Source organism: Ceratotherium simum, chromosome 24 (genome assembly GCF_057802395.1).
Source record: "Ceratotherium simum simum isolate JZ-2026a chromosome 24, ASM5780239v1, whole genome shotgun sequence".
Lineage (NCBI taxonomy): Eukaryota > Metazoa > Chordata > Mammalia > Perissodactyla > Rhinocerotidae > Ceratotherium > Ceratotherium simum.
In genome coordinates this window covers 35,253,517-35,271,798 of record NC_141923.1, presented here as the reverse complement: position 1 = coordinate 35,271,798, position 18,282 = coordinate 35,253,517, and the positions used below count along the sequence as shown (strand labels likewise).

At 46.9% G+C, this 18,282-nt stretch overlaps 1 protein-coding gene across 1 annotated transcript in view; it reads right to left on the bottom strand.

Moving 5' to 3' along the window:
- Nucleotides 1-232: 232 nt before the first annotated feature.
- The window catches only part of ZFYVE26 (zinc finger FYVE-type containing 26), a 59,681-nt gene continuing 41,631 nt past the window's right edge, over nucleotides 233-18,282 (bottom strand). The window contains exons 31-42 of the mRNA XM_004426272.3: nucleotides 17,522-17,658; nucleotides 16,344-16,564; nucleotides 13,258-13,405; nucleotides 12,798-13,007; nucleotides 12,035-12,253; nucleotides 9,382-9,579; nucleotides 8,484-8,683; nucleotides 7,531-7,672; nucleotides 7,172-7,231; nucleotides 5,777-5,959; nucleotides 5,112-5,156; nucleotides 233-2,267 (exon numbers count right to left, since the gene is read on the bottom strand). Coding sequence (XP_004426329.1) covers nucleotides 2,064-2,267; nucleotides 5,112-5,156; nucleotides 5,777-5,959; nucleotides 7,172-7,231; nucleotides 7,531-7,672; nucleotides 8,484-8,683; nucleotides 9,382-9,579; nucleotides 12,035-12,253; nucleotides 12,798-13,007; nucleotides 13,258-13,405; nucleotides 16,344-16,564; nucleotides 17,522-17,658 — 1,967 coding nt within the window. The 3' untranslated portion in view covers nucleotides 233-2,063. The remainder of the gene's footprint in view (nucleotides 2,268-5,111; nucleotides 5,157-5,776; nucleotides 5,960-7,171; nucleotides 7,232-7,530; nucleotides 7,673-8,483; nucleotides 8,684-9,381; nucleotides 9,580-12,034; nucleotides 12,254-12,797; nucleotides 13,008-13,257; nucleotides 13,406-16,343; nucleotides 16,565-17,521; nucleotides 17,659-18,282) is intronic.

Genomic DNA, 18,282 nt, shown 5'->3' with positions numbered 1-18,282 from the left:
ATAAGTTTCCTGGTGGTAGAGAGAACATTAATAGTTTTTAACACATAGGAAACTTGAGATAAATCTTAACCAAGGAGACATTAGCTATGATGGGAATGATTTAGAGAAGTTTGAAGAGTTGAAGGCCATCTGATCTTGCCCATCCACCTTTTCTCTCCACACAGAAAACAAGGCAAAAAGGAAGGGAAGGGTGAGAGCCAGACAGCACAAAGAAGTCACGAAGCCAAGAAACTTGTAGGACAGACACTTTATTGTGGATTGCTTGTGGTAAAATATTCAACCCTTCAACACGTGCATTAGTTTGTTTTTTGCTGGAGACCACAGCATGATGCTCAAAGGCCTTGAGTCTCATCTTATGTCAGTCTAATCAATGGTTGTCTATTTTATAGTTCAACTAGGTAGAGCAAAAAGTCAGGAAATTCTCGTCTTAACTCCCCAAATTAAGGGCTGCAAGATGTGCAACCCACTCATATAAAGTGCTTATGTTCAGTGCAAAAAGGGCAGACTCAGAAGGGCAAGCAGATGCTGGGGAATGAGGTTTCCTGGGAGACAGATGCATTCTATGACACAAAGAGGAAAAAGCCACTTGTCAAAATTCCCCCCAAAAGGATCTAGTATTCTCTTTGCAGTCTTTCCTCTCTCTAACAGGACCAAAACTTTGCATCTGACAGATGCCCATAAGAGTTATTTTATTATCAAAAAACCTGCTTCAGGGTTTCTCAGCACCAGGGATACTTCAGCTTCCAGTTCCTGTTTGTCTCAGCAGCAAACGTGAGATCCACAGGCTGAGCTCCGGCCGGGGAGGCTCAGAGCTGCAGAGCTTCTCTAGGCCTCTTATTTGCAAATCCAAGTCACCGGCTATGACGGATGCCTTCTAAAACGTCGTCACATCTCGGTGGGAAAACAAGCCAGTGCTTATTAAAGGAGCACTTCACCTCGTTTTCTACCAACTGCACAGGACCTATTCATTGCCCCCTTGTCCTAACTCTTGTCCACAGGCCAACCTCCAAAGCCAACCCTTGACCCTCTGTTATGACAAAGCAGCGCACTGCCTTCTCAATGACCCTGGGTCTCTGCAGATCCATCCTGCTGCCCTGAAGACTGAAGCAGGAGAGATGTGGAAGTGGTTCCTAACCAATTTAAGTGGCGCAAATAGGACTGTAACTCAAACAGGCAAAGTCTAGCCTTTCAGTCCTAGGATCCTGGCTACTATTTCTCTCCCCAGACTCTCAAAGAGGGGGCCATACTCTCATTGTGCAGCAGGGATAGTCAAAAAGGCCGGCTCTGTGCTTGCAGGCAGCGGCCTGCATTCCTGTTCGGAGAAGTTTGCCTTGCTCTCCCTGCTGGATGAATGTGATGGTGCCCCTCTTGCCCATGGGTGGGGCTCCAGACCTGATTACTTGTATGTGCACCCACAGCTTTCAGATGCTGGCACCTGAGGACCCTTCTGTTCAGACGACCTTCTGAAGACTCACGGTAACTCCTTGTGCTTGTGAGAGGAGATACTTGGAACAGTTTTAATCCATAGGTAGCACTTGCCCCAAGGCCATCTCTGAATTTGGGGAAGGGAAGGAAGGGAAAAGAGGCAATGCTTTTGGTGCTGCTGTACAATTCCCCATAAAACCCTTCTAGCTGCGAGGAGCTACTGGAGTGTCTCCACACGGAGGGGCTGTGTACAAACAGGAGGACCCGGGTTAAGAACCAAAACGCAGGGCAGGTTTTCAGAACGGCAGAAGTCTAAAGTAAAGTGCCTCTTTACGGTGGGGAGAGTTTCGTTTGTTCGGAAATGCTTGGGTGTAAACATGAGTGCACAGGAGCGTGCACACACACTCACTCGCTCTGAGGTAGAAAGAACTGGCCATCTCCAGACAAACACACACAGGTTCCACAATTTTACAGAAACATGGCACTTGCGTGAGAGGTCCTGTCCTTGCCCAAGATGGCAAGTGGGGTCCAATCCAGCTCTTTCCGGCCTGGGGCAGCCAGGGAAGTCCCACTGCACAGCAGGAAAGAGGTGGAGGGCCTCTCCATCACTCCTGTCCCACAGGCCCCGTGGCCCACAGTCACTTCCTGGAGCCTGAGCCATGGGCACCCCGGCTGCGGCTCGTCAGAAGCCACTGGGCACAGATGTCTTGCACGACTGCATCCCCGCTGCTCTTGGCGGCCTGCTGCACCTGCTGGACGAGGACCGTAGCCCGTGAGTGTTCTTGCTTCACGGCAATCAAGTAGGCAGAACGCAGTTTGCAGCATGTCAGGTAGGCCTGAACCTGGCAATGGGGTAAAGGAGACAGCGGAAAGGAAACCATCACTGATGAGTCACCAACAAACACACAGAGCTGCGTCAGAGAGCTCGGGCAGATGAGGTCTCACTTCTCACCTGCAAAATTAATAATTAGGTTCTTGCCTTTTATTAATTATAGCAACTCTTTAAATATTCTGGCCCTAAGCTATTACATTGCTATTTTATAGAGTAAAAAGTTATTACAGGGGCCAGCCTGGTGGCATAGCAGTTAAGTTCACATGCTCTGCTTTGGCGGCCCAGGGTTTGCAGGTTCGGATCCCGGGCACGGACTGAAGCACTGCTTGTCAAGCCATGCTGCGGCGGCGTCCCACATAAAAATAGAGGAAGATGGGGGGCCGGCACCGTGGTGTAGCGGTTAAGTGCACGTGCTCTGCTGCTGGCGGCCCGGGTTCAGATCCCGGGCGCGCACCGAGGCACCGCTTGTCAGGCCATGCTGTGGCAGCATCCCATATAAAGTGGAGGAAGATGGGCACAGATGTTAGCCCAGGGCCAGTCTTCCACAGCAAAAAGAGGAGGATTGGCATGGATGTTAGCGCAGGGCTGATCTTCCTCACAAAAAATAAATAAATAAAAGATAAAAAAAAATAGAGGAAGCTGGGCATGGATGTTAGCCTGGGGCCAACCTTCCTCAGCAAAAAGAGGAGGAATGGTATCGGATGTTACCTCAGGGCTAATCTTCCTCACACACAAAAAAAGTCATTACAATTAAGCTAAGAACTTCAAAAAGAAGAAAGCAGGCTGGCCACTGGCCACTGGCCACTGGCCACTCGCCACTCCCTCCGAGGCCCTCCTCCTCACTATCCCAGCTCTCCAGCTTCCTCCCAGCTTCTGAGTCAGCACTGTCACTGGCCACAAGTTGTGCTTTCATAGTTATTTGGGTGATTACTTGACTGATGTCTGTCTCCCCGACTAGACTTTAAGCTCCATGAGGGCAGGAACAGTGTCTGCTTTTTCTACCCCTTGCATTCCTGGTGCCTAGCACAGGGCCTACCATGTAGTAGGTTCTCAACAAATATGCATTCAGTGGGTGAATGAATGCATATTCAATGCCTACAATGGGCTCACAGATCCCCCTTCTCTACTTTTATGTTTTCAATTCTGCTGAATTTAAAATCTTTTAACAGGAAACTTGGGGAAGAAAATGCATACACACAACTAGAAAAGGTCTAACTCCAGGGTGACTTGTTTGGATCAGAGGTGGCTCAGTTTCGGGCGTGGAGGGGTGTCTCTCCTACCCTCTGGACACCCTCTGTCTCATGAATCCTCAGTGTGGTGGAGATGAGAGCCCCTTCCTTTCCTGGCCCCGACCTCACCAGCCCCCTGGCTAGCCAGTGTTCTGGGCCAGCGAACAGCAAGGCCCTCACGAGCTGCCGCGGAGCTTCCACTAGCAGCTGCCTTTCTGCTGTGACAGTCCTCTTGGTGGTTGGAGGTGACTCTTCTCCCTTCCTGTTTCAGGGCTCCATCATCTTTTTTGTTTTGGTCACTACAGTCTTCCATTCCTAAGCTCAATTACAGATAATCTCCTACAGCTAGAAGATGTCGGGCGTGTTCTGAGCTCACTAAAAGTGATCGAGTCCTGACGTTAGCTCTCACCCAGGCCTTCTGCTCCACTTAGCACCTGCTGACATTAAATATATATCACAAGTTGGCAGGCAAAATTCCTCCCTAGAGAAGGAGGGCATTTTGGCAGAAAGTCTGGATTAAGAACTGAAGGAAGCTGGGTTTTGGCAAGGGTCTCATGGCCTGAGATCACTCAAGTGCATTAGAATAGCTGCTGAGAGAAAAAACTTGAAAAAGTAGTAATGACTGTCTAGATTTTAGTGCAAGTCTTTCCTATGGACAAACCCTCTGTCCTGTTGAGCAGGAGGCTCACTGAAGGCTTGGAAAAGGACTGTAGTCTGGGAATCAGGGAACCTGGGTATCTGGTCTGGCTGTCAGGTTCTCACTCTGGTTCTAGAAAAGTAATTCTCCACATTTCAGAATTCAGTATTCCATCCTTTCCATAGGATCTCATTAGGATGTTGCAGAAATAAATGAAGAAATATTTAGAACATGTTCTCCCTAATTCCTTAACTGAAGAATGGCCTGCAAATTCAGTCCAAGGATTAGCAATCCTGCCATGGGGAGCAGCTCTGTGGTGTGTAAGAAACTGTTTGCCTCACATTCGTTTTCTTCATGAGGGACTCAGCTGCCAGATCATTCCACTTCCGGTGGCCAGGGCAGTCTGGCTTGGTTTTCCCATGCCTCTCCCGGCCCAGGAGCTTTCCTCCAGATGGCAGGTGGACTGAGCCTGTGGTTAGCCACAAACGAGAGCAGCTGGCAGCAGCTTTCATTCTGGCTGGCACCCCCGGCAAAGACAACGTGAAACAAAGGTTCACTGACTTCCTCCCACACGTGGAAGAGCTCATGGGCCTCAGGGGAGAGGCTTGTTCTGGAGAATGAGACACAATGGGCATTTGTGGGTCAAAGGGTTGGTTGATTCAGTCAACCCGAATCCCCACTGAGGGATTCCCAAGGGCTCTCTGAGAGAAGACCTCCACAGGAAATGAGATTCAAGAGCAGCCTAGGACATGTTTGTCTTGGGGACAAAGAAATGGGAAGGCAAAGGCTCATGTAGTCAATGTTCACATGTACCCTGTCTATTTTCTCCCTTCTACACTCCCATCTGGTCCCATCTCCACCTCTGGATAAGAAAGAGCTGAGATACAGGTTGTATGGAACTGCCAGGGAAGCCAGGGATAAAGATGACAAGGCAAGCCCAAGGTGCTCTTCATGGGTATCACTGGAGTTTGGAGACAACTCTGCTCACCTTGTTGTCATCATTGTGTATCGCTTGGATCAGGCCCTCCAGCTCCTGTGCAGAACAGAAACACAGCAGTCATGAGAGGGAGAAGAGCTCCCAGCGCAGCAGCCAGGGCCCAATACAGTCTCAGCCCAGCTGTTCTGACTCCAGAGGGGGATGCCTGCCCGACTCTTCTTTATAAACTTAACTCCTGCTATAAGAGCAACAAAGGAAATCTAGTGATAACACTAAACTTGGGAATTTGAGGAGGAAGAACAGCTCCCAAGAGGCCTGTCCTTGGCCTTCATGAACGGATGTGACTCTCTTCACCCCACTAAGAAGCCACAGGGGGACACTTTTAGAGGCAACATGCTTCAAAGGCCATCTGCAGGACCACCCTGCCCTCCTCTACAATCACAGGGAGAAACAACTCCGTCGGCCCACAGACACTTCCAGGTGCAAACAACATTAGACAACGGGATGTTGAGGGGCACCTTCCAGTATAGAGGTTATCACCATGAACTTTCTTTCCAGGGAAGGGTTGATTAGAGTGAGGCCATTGTTATGGAGGTATCAGAAAGATAAAGGAATATTGCAGTTTCAGGTACATTATGGGGAACACAAAAATAAAGAGGGGGATGTGAAGACACTGAAATGGATGGAGGAGCTGAGAGGTATGGGAGTCAGCACACCTGGGGTGGAATTCTCTTGAATGCTTCCAAGCAGTTGAGGAGGATGGTGTCCCCGTCACTTTTGGCTGCCATGCCTGACTCACTGACACACTTGAGCAGTTGTCGGATCTCACCGTATTTCTCCCTCTCCACCAACTGCCGAGCAGCTCTGCAGTAGGTCATGGCAGCATCCAGCTGGAAGTCCTAGAACAGAACATGGGGAGATGGGCTTAGGGTGGCAGGGGACATCTGCCCCAGGAAGGAAGACAACATTTAAAAAGCTCCCACTACACTTGGTGTAGATAAGCCATATTGATTGCAGTCACAACAGAAAACATACATATAACAAACAAACCATAAGCAAAAAGTTCCTCTTTGGAGTTAGGCAGCCATTTAGGAAGCATCCATAAAAATCATAACCTCAATATCTAAAATGGTAGATCTGCTGGCTGCCATGTCATTTTCTGAAAATATTCTAATAAAATTCCCAGGACTAGTTTATTCTCTCTCTAATGAGTCACCTTTCTCTTGGGAAAGGGATATTGGGAGCTGGTATTGGCTGCCCGGGACGCTTGGTGCTCCGTTAAGAGATGCCTTAGTTTTTGGAAACAGACCATCCACCAAAAGACTGATGTGCTGGAATCTACCGGATAAACACTTAAAGCCTGGTCTGGGACCATCTTTGCTATAGGATCTGGGAGGAGCTGCTGCTCTCCCTGCCTACCAGGTATATCTGTGTACGGAGAGCTTTGCCCAAGTGAAAATGGGTGGGAAGAAAGAAATCTGACCGATCATTCACGAAGCCATTGATCCTTGAGACATGTATGCGTTCCAGACCCTGCCTGCCCAGAGAGTGACAGTCCTTAAGGGGTCTGTGTGTAACTGTGTGGTGGGGGTTGGTCTTGAGAGACTCTGCCACTTGTGGTTTCAGTGCCCTGCTCCAGCCTCTGCTACAGCACCACAGACACATCTATGTCCTCTTATCACAAGCAACAGAAAATGTACTCCTTGAGCCAGCTACTAGACAGACGGAGAATGGAGAGGCAGCCCTTGCTGCCAGCGGCCCAGCCTGCTGCACAGAAAACACTCCCTCCTCACCCCCAGCCACCTCCTCCAGCCCTGCGAGGGCAAGCAGAGGCTCTGCAGGGACACAGCTGCGGGGAACTGTCCTAGACCTGGTTTCAGGTATTGACTGATAGCTGTTGATGAATTTGTCATTGGTTACTTGGCTTTTGGCAGAGTGGCCTAGAGTCTTGAATATGACCCAGTTCTGTAATAGCCACCTCCCTGATTTCATCCTTTATGCACATAAATCTGATTTTCTTGGGATACAGGGTTTCTTAAGAATAATCTCCCCTGGAACTGTGACCAGGTGCTGATCACCTTCAGCATAATCTTGAGTCATCCCAGTCATACCTGCAGAACACGGAATGCAATTCCAAAACCATCTTCTACATTTTTCCCTCCTAGCATCACCTGAAAAGGAGAGGGAAATAGGCTTAGAGAAGCAACAATTACTGGAGTAGGTCCTCAATCAAGAATGAGGGCCCCCATTTATTCAACAAATATTTGTTCAGACTCCATGAAGTGCCAGGCACCAGGGATACAAAAGTAATCAAATGGACTTGATCTCCAGCCCTCGTGGCTCACATTCTAGTGGGGACGCAGCCATCAAACAAAGAACTGAAATAATGACTAAACGACTACAATTGTGATGAGGGTCCTGAAAGAGAGGAACAGTCCAGTCCGCTAGAGGTCTGAAACATTGTATGTACCTTGCAGGCAACATCCATTTTCATATGGTTATTTCCAAACAGGGTTGGCAGAGGCAAGGTGGAGATTTGAGAAGTCCCAGCGCTTTCACACCGATGTAAGAACCTGGTCACTTCCATCTGTAGCTGAAGTGTGTTCATGTGCCTACGGTGACAGGAGATGCACCATCTAACCTCCTGAGGGGCTTCAGGAGGGACTAGGGCCGAGCGACTGAGAAATCACAATAAGATGGCAACGGAAAAGGCAAAAGACATGATGCGGAGGGAAAAGTGATCCAAAATACCCTCTGAGCAGTTATGATAAGGCAAAAACGGGTAGTCTAGCGGTGCCCGGTACAAACTCATAATAGTTAAGATGCTCCATGGAGCTGGATAAGGTCCTGTCCTTGAATCAGTAAGTATTTACAGAGCATCTATGTCCTGCTAACAACAACAGAGGTCACGAGAGACGTGAACCCTGCCCTCACACAGTTCATAAGCTACAGTAGAGATGAACCAGGAACAAACTCATAAAAAATATCTAGCGATCGGGCCTATGAAGACAGCAAATGGTAGTGGTGGAGCATTTACTTTAGATGTTATGTTCTAAGCAGAGGGATTGGCAAGCCTAAAGGCTGAGAGGAGGGAAGAACTTGGTGTGTTGAGGAACCCTCAGGAGGCCAGTGTGACTGGTGCTCAGCAAGGAAGAAGAGAGTAGCATGAGATAAAGATGGAGATGTGGGCAGAGGCCAGATAACACAGGACCTCCTCTGCCTGTTATAAGGGGTTCGGAGTTTAGTTTGACTGTAACATGTTATCCCAATCCTCCCCCCTCTCCTCTTCTCCCACAAATTCCTTGAGACACTGCCATCCAGGAATGATTCAGGGATGCGGGAGAGCAGCTTTATCACCAACAGACAGACACTCAGTTCCAGCCCTTCTGCCCCACCCTAAGTGTTCCCTGAACCCCGAGCTACCTTGACACATCAGCTGTGGTCATCTTCTTTCGGAAGAAGGTGGTTTTCTTCCTTCTAGTGCCGTGGGAGGCTTCTTGGAGGTAGATCTTCAGGTGGTCCTTGGCCTTAAGCAGCCACGAGAGCTTCTCTCCTAGTTCCGTATATGTCTTTGCTTTGTGAGTGAAGAACCAAATACAGGTCATGGCAGCCCGGACTTGGTCCTAGAAGAGGAAAATGAATGTTCAGGTCAAAGGAGACCAGGGAAGCTGGAGGGTAGGAGTGTGAGAATTCTGATCTAATTCCTGGCCATGGAGCCTGGTTGCCAGCACCCACTCCCATCAGCAGCTGTACAACGATTTTGTATCAGTTACTCCTAGGCCCAAGAGATCCTAAAGGGAACCGACTGGCTGAGCTCTTAGGCAGGACATTATTCCACCACAGAAGAGATCTTAAAAAGGATACTTCAGATTCTACATTTAACTTGGCTTCACTCTTACTTTGGCATTAAGTAATTCAATTTCTCTGTGATTTAGCATTGGCAACCCTCAGACAGATTGGGAGAAACCTGTTACCTCTCCCTTCATGCATCTTTTCTAAAAACGCTTCTCCATCATTCCTTATGAATTCTGCATTCATGCCTCATGCTTATCTTGAAACTGCCACATACCTCTTTTTTACCTTTATATTCCTTAAATTCTGAAGAATGCCATTACTGATAGGATTAAAGTTTGCCTCTGGGATGAGGATGGAAATCCTCATATTATTTAACAATGCTAGAGAGCAACATGGATTTGCTCTAGGCTGGGTTAAATAGCAAGGCCAGGACCAAAGGGCAGTCTTGTTCCCTCATCTTATGCAGATTCCCCAAATGGCAGGGGGTCAGTGACAGAGGTAGAAGGCAGGAGGGGGCTGCTATTACCTTCATAAACTGCTGCAGCTCGTATAGAACGTGGTAGTAGTTCTTCTTCTGTAAATGTTGGCAGGCAGCAATCAAGTACTTTCCCCAGCTCTCCAAAGTGGGATCAATGGATTCCAGCAAGTTTTCCAAGGTGTGTAGCTTCCCACTTTTATAGCTTGGCTGGAAAATGCCTTCTATGAAGACTTCTGGAGGACTCTCCTGGAGCAGAGCAAGGCAAACAGTCAAAAGTGCCACACGTACTAATCCCCTTGCTTCTGAAGCTCATCTGTGGTTCGGAGACCCTGAGTCATAAACCACCATCCCATACTCATAGAAAAGAAAATCATTTGGGCTTTCAGACTTTAGACTACGAGTAACTAATGGAGGAGAGAAAAGGGTGGCTATAAACTCAGGGTAGTGTAACCATGCCAGCCTTGTAGCACTGGGCACATGCTGTTTAGAAGTAGAGAAGACCTGGGCTCTGAGAACATCCACAGTGGGCGAGGACTCCTTTCCTGATTCTGGCTGTTCCTAACTGAGAAACCCAGATCTAACCTAAAATTTGTAGGATAGACTTTAAGAAGCAGGAAGCTCCATAGGAAAGGTGGAATTCCTCAAAAGAGCAACATCTTAAGGGCCGGCCCCGTGGCTTGGTGGTTAAGTGCGCGCGCTCCGATGCTGGCGGCCCGGGTTCGGATCCCGGGTGCGCACCGAGGCACCACTTCTCCGTCCATCCTGAGGCCGAGTCCCATATACAGCAACTGGAAGGATGTGCAGCTATGACATACAACTATCTGCTGGGGCTTTGGGGGGAAAAAATAAATAAATAAAATCTTTAAAAAAAAAAAAAGAAAAGAAAAGTAAAATACAGGCCTTCTTGGTCCAGAAAGAAAGACACAACTGTAAACAAATAGCTGCAGTCCAGGGGGACAAATGCAATAACAGAGCTATGTCCTAGTACAATGCGGTGAAAAAGGAAGAGGTCATTAACGTTGCTTGTGTGTTCTGAGAACGCTCGACAGAGAGGGTCTGAATGGACCAATAGGAGTTTTCTAAGAAAACAAGGAGAGGCAGGGCATTCTAGGTAGGGGAACAGCCCAGGCAGGCTCATGGAGGTAAGAAAGTGCATGGAACAATCAGGAAAACATAAGTAATTCGGTAAGTCTGGAATATAAGGTATAGACAGGATTTGTGAAATTAAACTGGAGAAATAAGGGGCCCTGATCCTGGTGGGTCCTGTATGCTAAGGAATGGGGACTTCATCCTGTGGCCATGGGGACCTACTGAAGGCCTTTTACAGAGAAACAACATGCATTATGAATGCCATAAACAACATGTGTTATGTTTTAGAAAGATCACTCTGGGGCAGTGTGGTAGTTAACGGGCTGAAAGAGCAGGGAATAAGGCTAGCAACAGAATACCATGTTCTAGGCATTCAGTCATAGTTTTCACAATGTTTTTTTCTGTTGTTCCCTACCTGCTTGAGAATTAAGGTAAGAGATTTCAGTTCAAGGGCAATTGCCATTACAGGGGATAAAAAGAAGGCTTCTTTCCTAGCTCTGACAAATGTAAACAGGGGCAATGCTGTGATCAGCTTATACCAAGATAAGTAAGTAAGCAGCTTAACTCTCTGGACTAGGCATCAGTTGGAAGAAACAGAACTGGGTGATTTCCATGCTCAATTTGTGCTTGGGAGAAGCAGCTTGACCTCAAAACTCATTTGGAAAGCAAGGAAAAGGAAAAAAGTTAGCAATTAAATTCCAAATAATATAACTTTTACATTATTCTTGAGACCTGGTTAGTAGCAAAGACACACAGTCAGTAGCTAAGGCAGCTGTGAAGACATTTTTCTTTCACTGTCCTGTAAGGGTGTGGTTTCCATGATTCTGTGGAGCAACCCTAGAAGATGTCTATTTGTAAACGTTCACTGGCTGCCATTTTGAAATTAAAGTACACCTTGGGCTCCTTTAATTTTATAAGAAATTTGGTGCGAATCAGCCAACTCCCCAGGAAGTTTTCATGGAACATTCAGATAAAAGAGGGAATGCCAAAAGGTCATGGTGAAACAGAGTCCTGACTTTGGCTCCAAAGAAATAGTCCACTTCAGTGGTGCCTTTGCTCCTGTGGAAGGAGGGCAGAGGATGTCAGAGGGAAAAAGGAGAGCACATTCTCCTTTTATTAGATATTTGAGGCCCAAATACAGGATCTATGCCATGGGTGCTTCCTGGCCCTTGTGGTAACAACTCTGAGTGGACGAGCAGCTGGGTCAGCAGTGGGACACAGCCCTAGGGCAGGTGGGAAGTGTGTGGAAACAGAGAGAGGTTAAGCAATTTTCCCAAGGTCACACCTCTTATACCAAGCATCTCATTCCAGAGACCATGCTCTCAACTACTATTTGATTCTGCTCTAGGTTTTGGGAGAAGGGAAGAAATTTGTCATTGCCAGTCAGAAGGTTAATTTGGGATCCAGGTTAAGACTTATTGCAGCACACTCACCAAATTGTGACTTGTGTAGACAGAATTTTCCATTTTGACCTGACTCTGCCAGAGATGATCTCATAGCTCAACACCGGGTTAAGTTCAAGGGGGATTATCACCACCTTTAAAGCGGAGTGGGCCAACCTAGGTGGGCAAAGCAGGCCCCGCCCTTGGAGAGCTGTATTTGCGTGTCCTACCTTGTTGAGGAGGTGCAGCAAGGCTTCCCGCAGGCAGCTGTGCCTCACGTAGAAGCTGATGATGGCCAGGTGGGTGCTATAGTTATGCAGGTAGAAGAGGCATTCTTGGTAGTAGGTGTTGTTCATGATCTTCCCTTCAGGAATCACCTCCAGAGACAGGCTCTGGGTCCGAAGGGTAGATTCCAGTTCTTTCAAGGTGGCAAAATAATCATCATCTTGCTGACAGGAAAGGAGAGAGTGTGAGGGCAAAATGCAACTCAGTAAGATCTCAGCAGCCTCTGAAAATATTGCTTTCAAAGAATATTTAACAATGTGGGAAAATGCTCACAATACAGTTTTAAGGTAGAAAAACAGGCAGTATTATAATATGTAGAACTTATATTTAATTACTAATATATAGAATATATTACACATATAATTCTATACATTGTAATACTATATAAAACCAATTTCATTAAAAAATGTGACATAAATTCACCAAAATCTATATACTACTTAAGTCTGGGTATGGGATTATACATGATTTTTATCATTTAAAAAGTAGTTTTCTGTAGTTTGCTTTTTAAAAATTTGACTCTGTATTACTAATCTAACCATATATAGTTACTTATCTAACTATATATAATGGAAAGAACAAAAGTCAAATGTGGCAGCTCTGAGCCAGGACCGCCCCTCTCAGCTGAGCGGAAGCTGATCCTCTCCCCAGGTCATTCCTGCTCTGGGCCTCCTCCCTGAGCCGCCCCTCCGCCTGCTGTGCTCTTACCAAGGACAGCAGTGGCCTCGCTGTGGACTCCAGGTACTCAACCACATCCTGTACCAGTCTTGAGCCATGACTCAGCTGATTGAGGTCAAAAGGGGGCTTAAGACAGCGACTGAACTTCTCCCGTGCGGCAGTGAGGTTCCCAGCTTTGAGGCAGGCCATGCCCCAAGCATGCCATGCCCCAGTGGTATCAAGCCCCATCTTTGTAGAGACCTGGAGGAAGAATCTTTAGTGAGAGGCACCTACATTAAGGCCTGAGAGTCCCAGGGACCTATTCTAACCCCTTGTTGCCAATCACTCCTCCCCCGCTGCACCTGCCCTTACTCCCACCTGGGAAAACTGGTCATGCACTTAACACTTCCCCACAGCCAAGGACAACTGAGAGATGGCAATCCCTGTTTGCAAGGCTAGGCAAAGGCAACTCATTTCAGTTGGGCAGAAGTAAGCTTTGTCTTTGCCTCACCTCAACACCCAGTTGGTAGTATTCAGCTTCCAAAAGCTGGTTCCTTAGCCTGGTTACTGCAGCTGGCTGCAAGATCTGATCCAGGGATGGCACATGCCGATAGGCAGCAGCAACTAAAATATTCAGGACATCTACCTTGCTGATGTAGCTGCAGGGAGGAAAAGGGCAAGGCAATGAGGCTCCACAGTCTTACCTAGAATAGTTGCTGCTTAAAGGTTTTCTATTTCATGTCCAACATGAAATGTGACAATGAGAAGTGAGAGGCATGTAGACACTAAGAGAGAAGACTCTGGAGTCAGACTCTGAATCCCAACTCCCTAACTTAGCAGCTCTGTGACCTCGGGCGGGTTAGTTAACCTTTCTCTGCCTCAATTTACTCAACCGTAAAATGGATATAACAACAGGGAGTTTTAAGGATAAAATGAAATAACCCAAGTAAAAGGGCTTAGGACAGTGTCTGGAACTTTATAGGCATGCATCAAATGTTAGATATTAACACGCAGGTGGGGATGCTCAGGACTTCTATGTGAAGCAAGGCTTTTACATTGAATGTTGGAGGCTCACAAGTTATCTGTTTGCGTTTTGGTCCTTTTGAACCTTGCTTGCTTGAGAGAAAGCACAGAGACTACATCCATGGCCTGCACTCCTGCTCAGTACAGAGGTCACATCACTACTATGCCCTGGAGGTGTTGCCGGGCAGGGACATGCTGGCCCTTCACTTTGATTCTAGTCTCTTGGACTTGACATCCTCTCCCTGGGCTAAGAATAGGCTCTTGTCACAGCCCACGAGGCCTGCTGCCTTTGATCTTACTCCTGGCACCTGATGGCTGCAAAAACCTTACAATGACAGATGGCCCAGAGAGCTGGATCATTCTGTCCAGTGCTGCCTCAAACAGGCCTACACTCCAGGTTCTTGAATCTTGTATCATAATTCTAGCAAAAAACCGTGCGGATCCTGACTTGTCCACTGGAAGGGATTTGGTACATCAGTGATTCTCAACCTAGTGGGGATGGGGTAAGGGAGAGTATAGTATGTGTAAAAGCAAATTCAGTATCATAATGTATTTATACATTTGGAAAATGAAAGATTTGAAATAGGTGGTGTGAGTTTTGTTTTTCAACATTCATTCATTCATTTATTTAAATGTCTATCACAAGGAGGTATGAGTTCAAAACAGTAGACAAATACTCTGTAAACCAGGAATTCTAAACACACATGCGAGATGAAGCCCCTCCCATCAGCAAAGGAGCACATAGGTGGTGCTTCTCTAGAGTGGGTCTATCTGAATCCAGGCTGGGGGAGAAGGAATGCATAATCTGGAACCACTGCTGTAAACTGTCAGAGGAGCCCATGGCACCCTGGGGTGGCCGAGAATCGTCCTGAAGCGAGGACTGCCGTAATTTCTGCTGCCCTCAGCCTAAAGCAGATAGTTCCCCATCCACATGAGATTCTGAAGGAAGTTCAGGACTTGTTATTAAATTTGTTTTTCCTCCCAATCTGAGTATCTTTTTCTTTTTCTTTTTTGCGAGGAAGATCAGCCCTGAGCTAACATCCATGCCAATCCTCCTCTTTTTGCTGAGGAAGACTGGCCCTGAGCTAACATCCGTGCCCATCTTCCTCCACTTTATGTGGGATGCCGTCACAGCACGGCCTGACAAGCGGTGCAGCGGTGCGTGCCCGGGATCCGAACCTGGGCTGCCAGAAGCGGAGCGTGCGCACTTAACCGCTACGCCACGGGGCCGGCCCCTCTTTTTCTTTTAATAAAATTTTATCTCACATACATTACTGGTATTTGAGATATATTTAGATATATTTTTATTATTGCCTTAAAGCTTCTTTCATGTTTACTTTGTTTTCTACCTTTTATTATCTGGAGTGGTTTCTGTTTTTTTCTCCTCCTTTCTTCCATTTCTGGTAACTTGGTAGATTTTTCTTTCTTTTCATGGTTATTTAAAACACTTTACTTAACATATTAGCTATCTATTTCTTTATTTATCAACTTGAAAAATGATGTAGCGTCTACTGCTTCTGAATATAAAAGTGAAATTAACTCCTTTATATTAACTCCTTCCACTTTCTGTCCGAACTCCTCTGCCTTTCTCAATCTTCTGGTTTTTGTTAATAAAAATAATAAAACTAACTAACATTTTTGGAGTACACAGTATGCACCAGGCTCAGTTCTTAGCTCTTTACAGGGATACTCTCATTTTATCCACATAATGGCCCTATAATTATTATTATCATCCTCATTTTATAGAAAACTGAGGTCCAGAAGGTTAACAGACTTGTCCAAGGCTTCAGAGCTAGGAAGCGGTGACGCTGGGATTCACTGCTCTCTGGTGAGCTGGTAGGTAAGTACTCTGAGTAAGCACCTGAGGCACCTACACTGCAAAGAAAATGATGCTCTCTGCTCCCTAACGTGGCTAGGACTGAGTGCCGGGAATACACACCATGAGTCACACATCTAGGTGGATAAGCCAGGAATTAAGAGCTTTCATTGTGTTAATGAATGGAGGCTGAGCAGGTTATGCAGGGATCTGAGGCTGAATCATACCTTTTCCACAGATACTTCTTTATGACTCAGACGCCTGCCTGTGACACAGGGATAGACCAGTCCGCAGACCAGTCCCCAGACCCTGAGGCCACAGTCTGAATTTGGTCAAGACTGGGGTAGAGTTTTGGTCAAGGCTAAGCACTGCACATTTTTCTTTAAAAGGACATTTCTTTAAAAGGACAAATTTCTTTAAAAGCCAGAAAGTTCCACAGAGACTAAACGTGGTCTCCTAAATTTATTTTAATTATAAATTAACTAAAGTTTTTACTTTCTTTCTGACTGGGTATAGCTAGAGAATACTCAGCTTTGAGGATCCACTCATGGAAGGAGAAGGACACAGGCTGTCAAGGTAGGGTGAGGAAGACCATTTGTGATCTGGTAACAGCATTTCATCAACATCAAACTGAGATGCAAAACATTTCAGCATGTCTTGTCAGAGAGGATAGTGAGGCAAAAACTCATGGTGTGGTCAAAAAAATGAATGACAGAAATGACCACCATGTAAAAGATCAGAGACTCATTTCCACTTACCTGTCACAAAGAGCGAGGTCCTGGCTCTGGCCGGCCTTGACGAACATCATCTTGGCACTGAAGAGCAGCTGCTTCATAATGTCTGTGAGCAGCCCCGCATCCACCTCGGGGTTGGTGAGGCCCTGGGACAGCCTGCAGCAGTGCTCAATCAGCTGGTGGCCACAGGAAGTGCAGTCCCGGTGCAGATTCATGATGGCGATGCACAAGGAGGCGTTGGGGGCCTAGCCAGGGTGGAAGAAGAGAGAAATACAGTGAGTCCAGGGGCCAAAGCAGTCTTCCAATGTAGTGGGATGGCAGGAATTCTTCCCATTTCACAAAGCTTGAAAAACACTGGAGGAAGAAGCCAGAATTCCACAGCAAAGCAGAAGAGGAACTAAACAAAGTTCAGATGTCTCAAGTAGCACGACCAAAGCTCTGGCTGCTAGGTTTTGTCACCTTACTGGGAAGAAGGCAGCTGTGTCCATGTGTTACCTACTTCTTGGGAACGTAGATATGTCCCCTCCTTTCTCCAGTCTACTGTCCCACTAGCGCAGGTCCTCCTTATTGCTGGCTTGGACTATGACTGTCACCTTGCTTAGCTGACCACCTGGAGAAGTCTTGGCTTCAAGCCACTGGACACACTGCTGCTAAATTAATATTCCAAAAGCACACTCTGAAACCTTTCATGGTCCCTGATGCCTAAGGAGAACATATTCCTTACTGCAGAATTCAAGGCCCTATACATTAACAGCCTACGTTTTACTACTTCTCTATTAACACCCTATGTTCCCTCCAGATTAAACCATTTCCAATTCCCTAATCATGTCCTGCAATATGTGACACTGTGCCTTGCTCAAATATTTTAGTTTTGCATTCTTTGTCTTTCCCCTATTCTCACTCCCCTCACAATCCCCAAATTTCTGCTTGCCAAAATTCTACCACTCTTCCAAGGCTCATCTTACATGTTACCTCTTCCATGAAGCCTTTCCTGATCTTCTCTAGTGCTTTCCCAAGATGCTCCTTATTTTCTGCCTTAACGGGCTTTACTCGTCTTAGCTGCCATATGATTGCAACTGAAAGCAAGCCAAGGCCAGGCTGTGTTCACTTTTCTCTGAATTTCCTGCCATACTACTGCATATCATAAAGAAACTCAAACACTATACTACACATCAAAAGACTTCAAATTTCATTACCATTACCTGCTCATAGTAAAATTCACTCCGCACCAGCTCATTTTCCTCCTCATTCAGATCCAAAATCCATTCCACCTCAGCTGGCTTGGGGACTCTCACCACAGATGAGAATGGAGGGCTTTCACTCTTGGAGCTGTCTGGTGCTGAGGAGAGAAATGCCATTCACGTGTCAGTCACTGGCCGGCAGTCCAGTCTATCCAGTCCAGTGAGCTAGTGAGAGCTGCAGGCAGATCCCTGCCTGCTAGCTTAGGGCCCTCTCTCTCTCCCTGGTCCCTTTCATTTCCTTTAGGAGATCACATTGGGTACCCCAAACTTTCTTCCCCAGGGAAGACCTGGGATGAGTGTTACAGTGTTTGTCATACAACCCTGTTGCTTCACAAAAGAAACCCTGAAAGGTATATGCTTCTCAAATGGAGGGCTGAGCCATTGGCTACTCTAAAAACTAACTGCTGGGGCCGGCCTGGTGGCGCAAGCGGTTAAGTGTGCACGTTCGCTGCGGCGGCCCAGGGTTCGCCGGTTTGGATCCCGGGCGTGCACCGATGCACTGCTTGTCAGGCCATGCTGTGGCGGCGTCCCATATAAAGTGGAGGAAGATGGGCACGGATGTTAGCTCAGGGCCAGTCTTCCTCAGCAAAAAAAGAGGAGGATTGGCAGATGTTAGCACAGGGCTGATCTTCCCCACAAAAAAAAAATAAAATAAAAACTAACTGCTGTAGAAGGATAGAGGCCAAACTATTACTAGTGATTACCTAGGGGGAAGGAGAGAG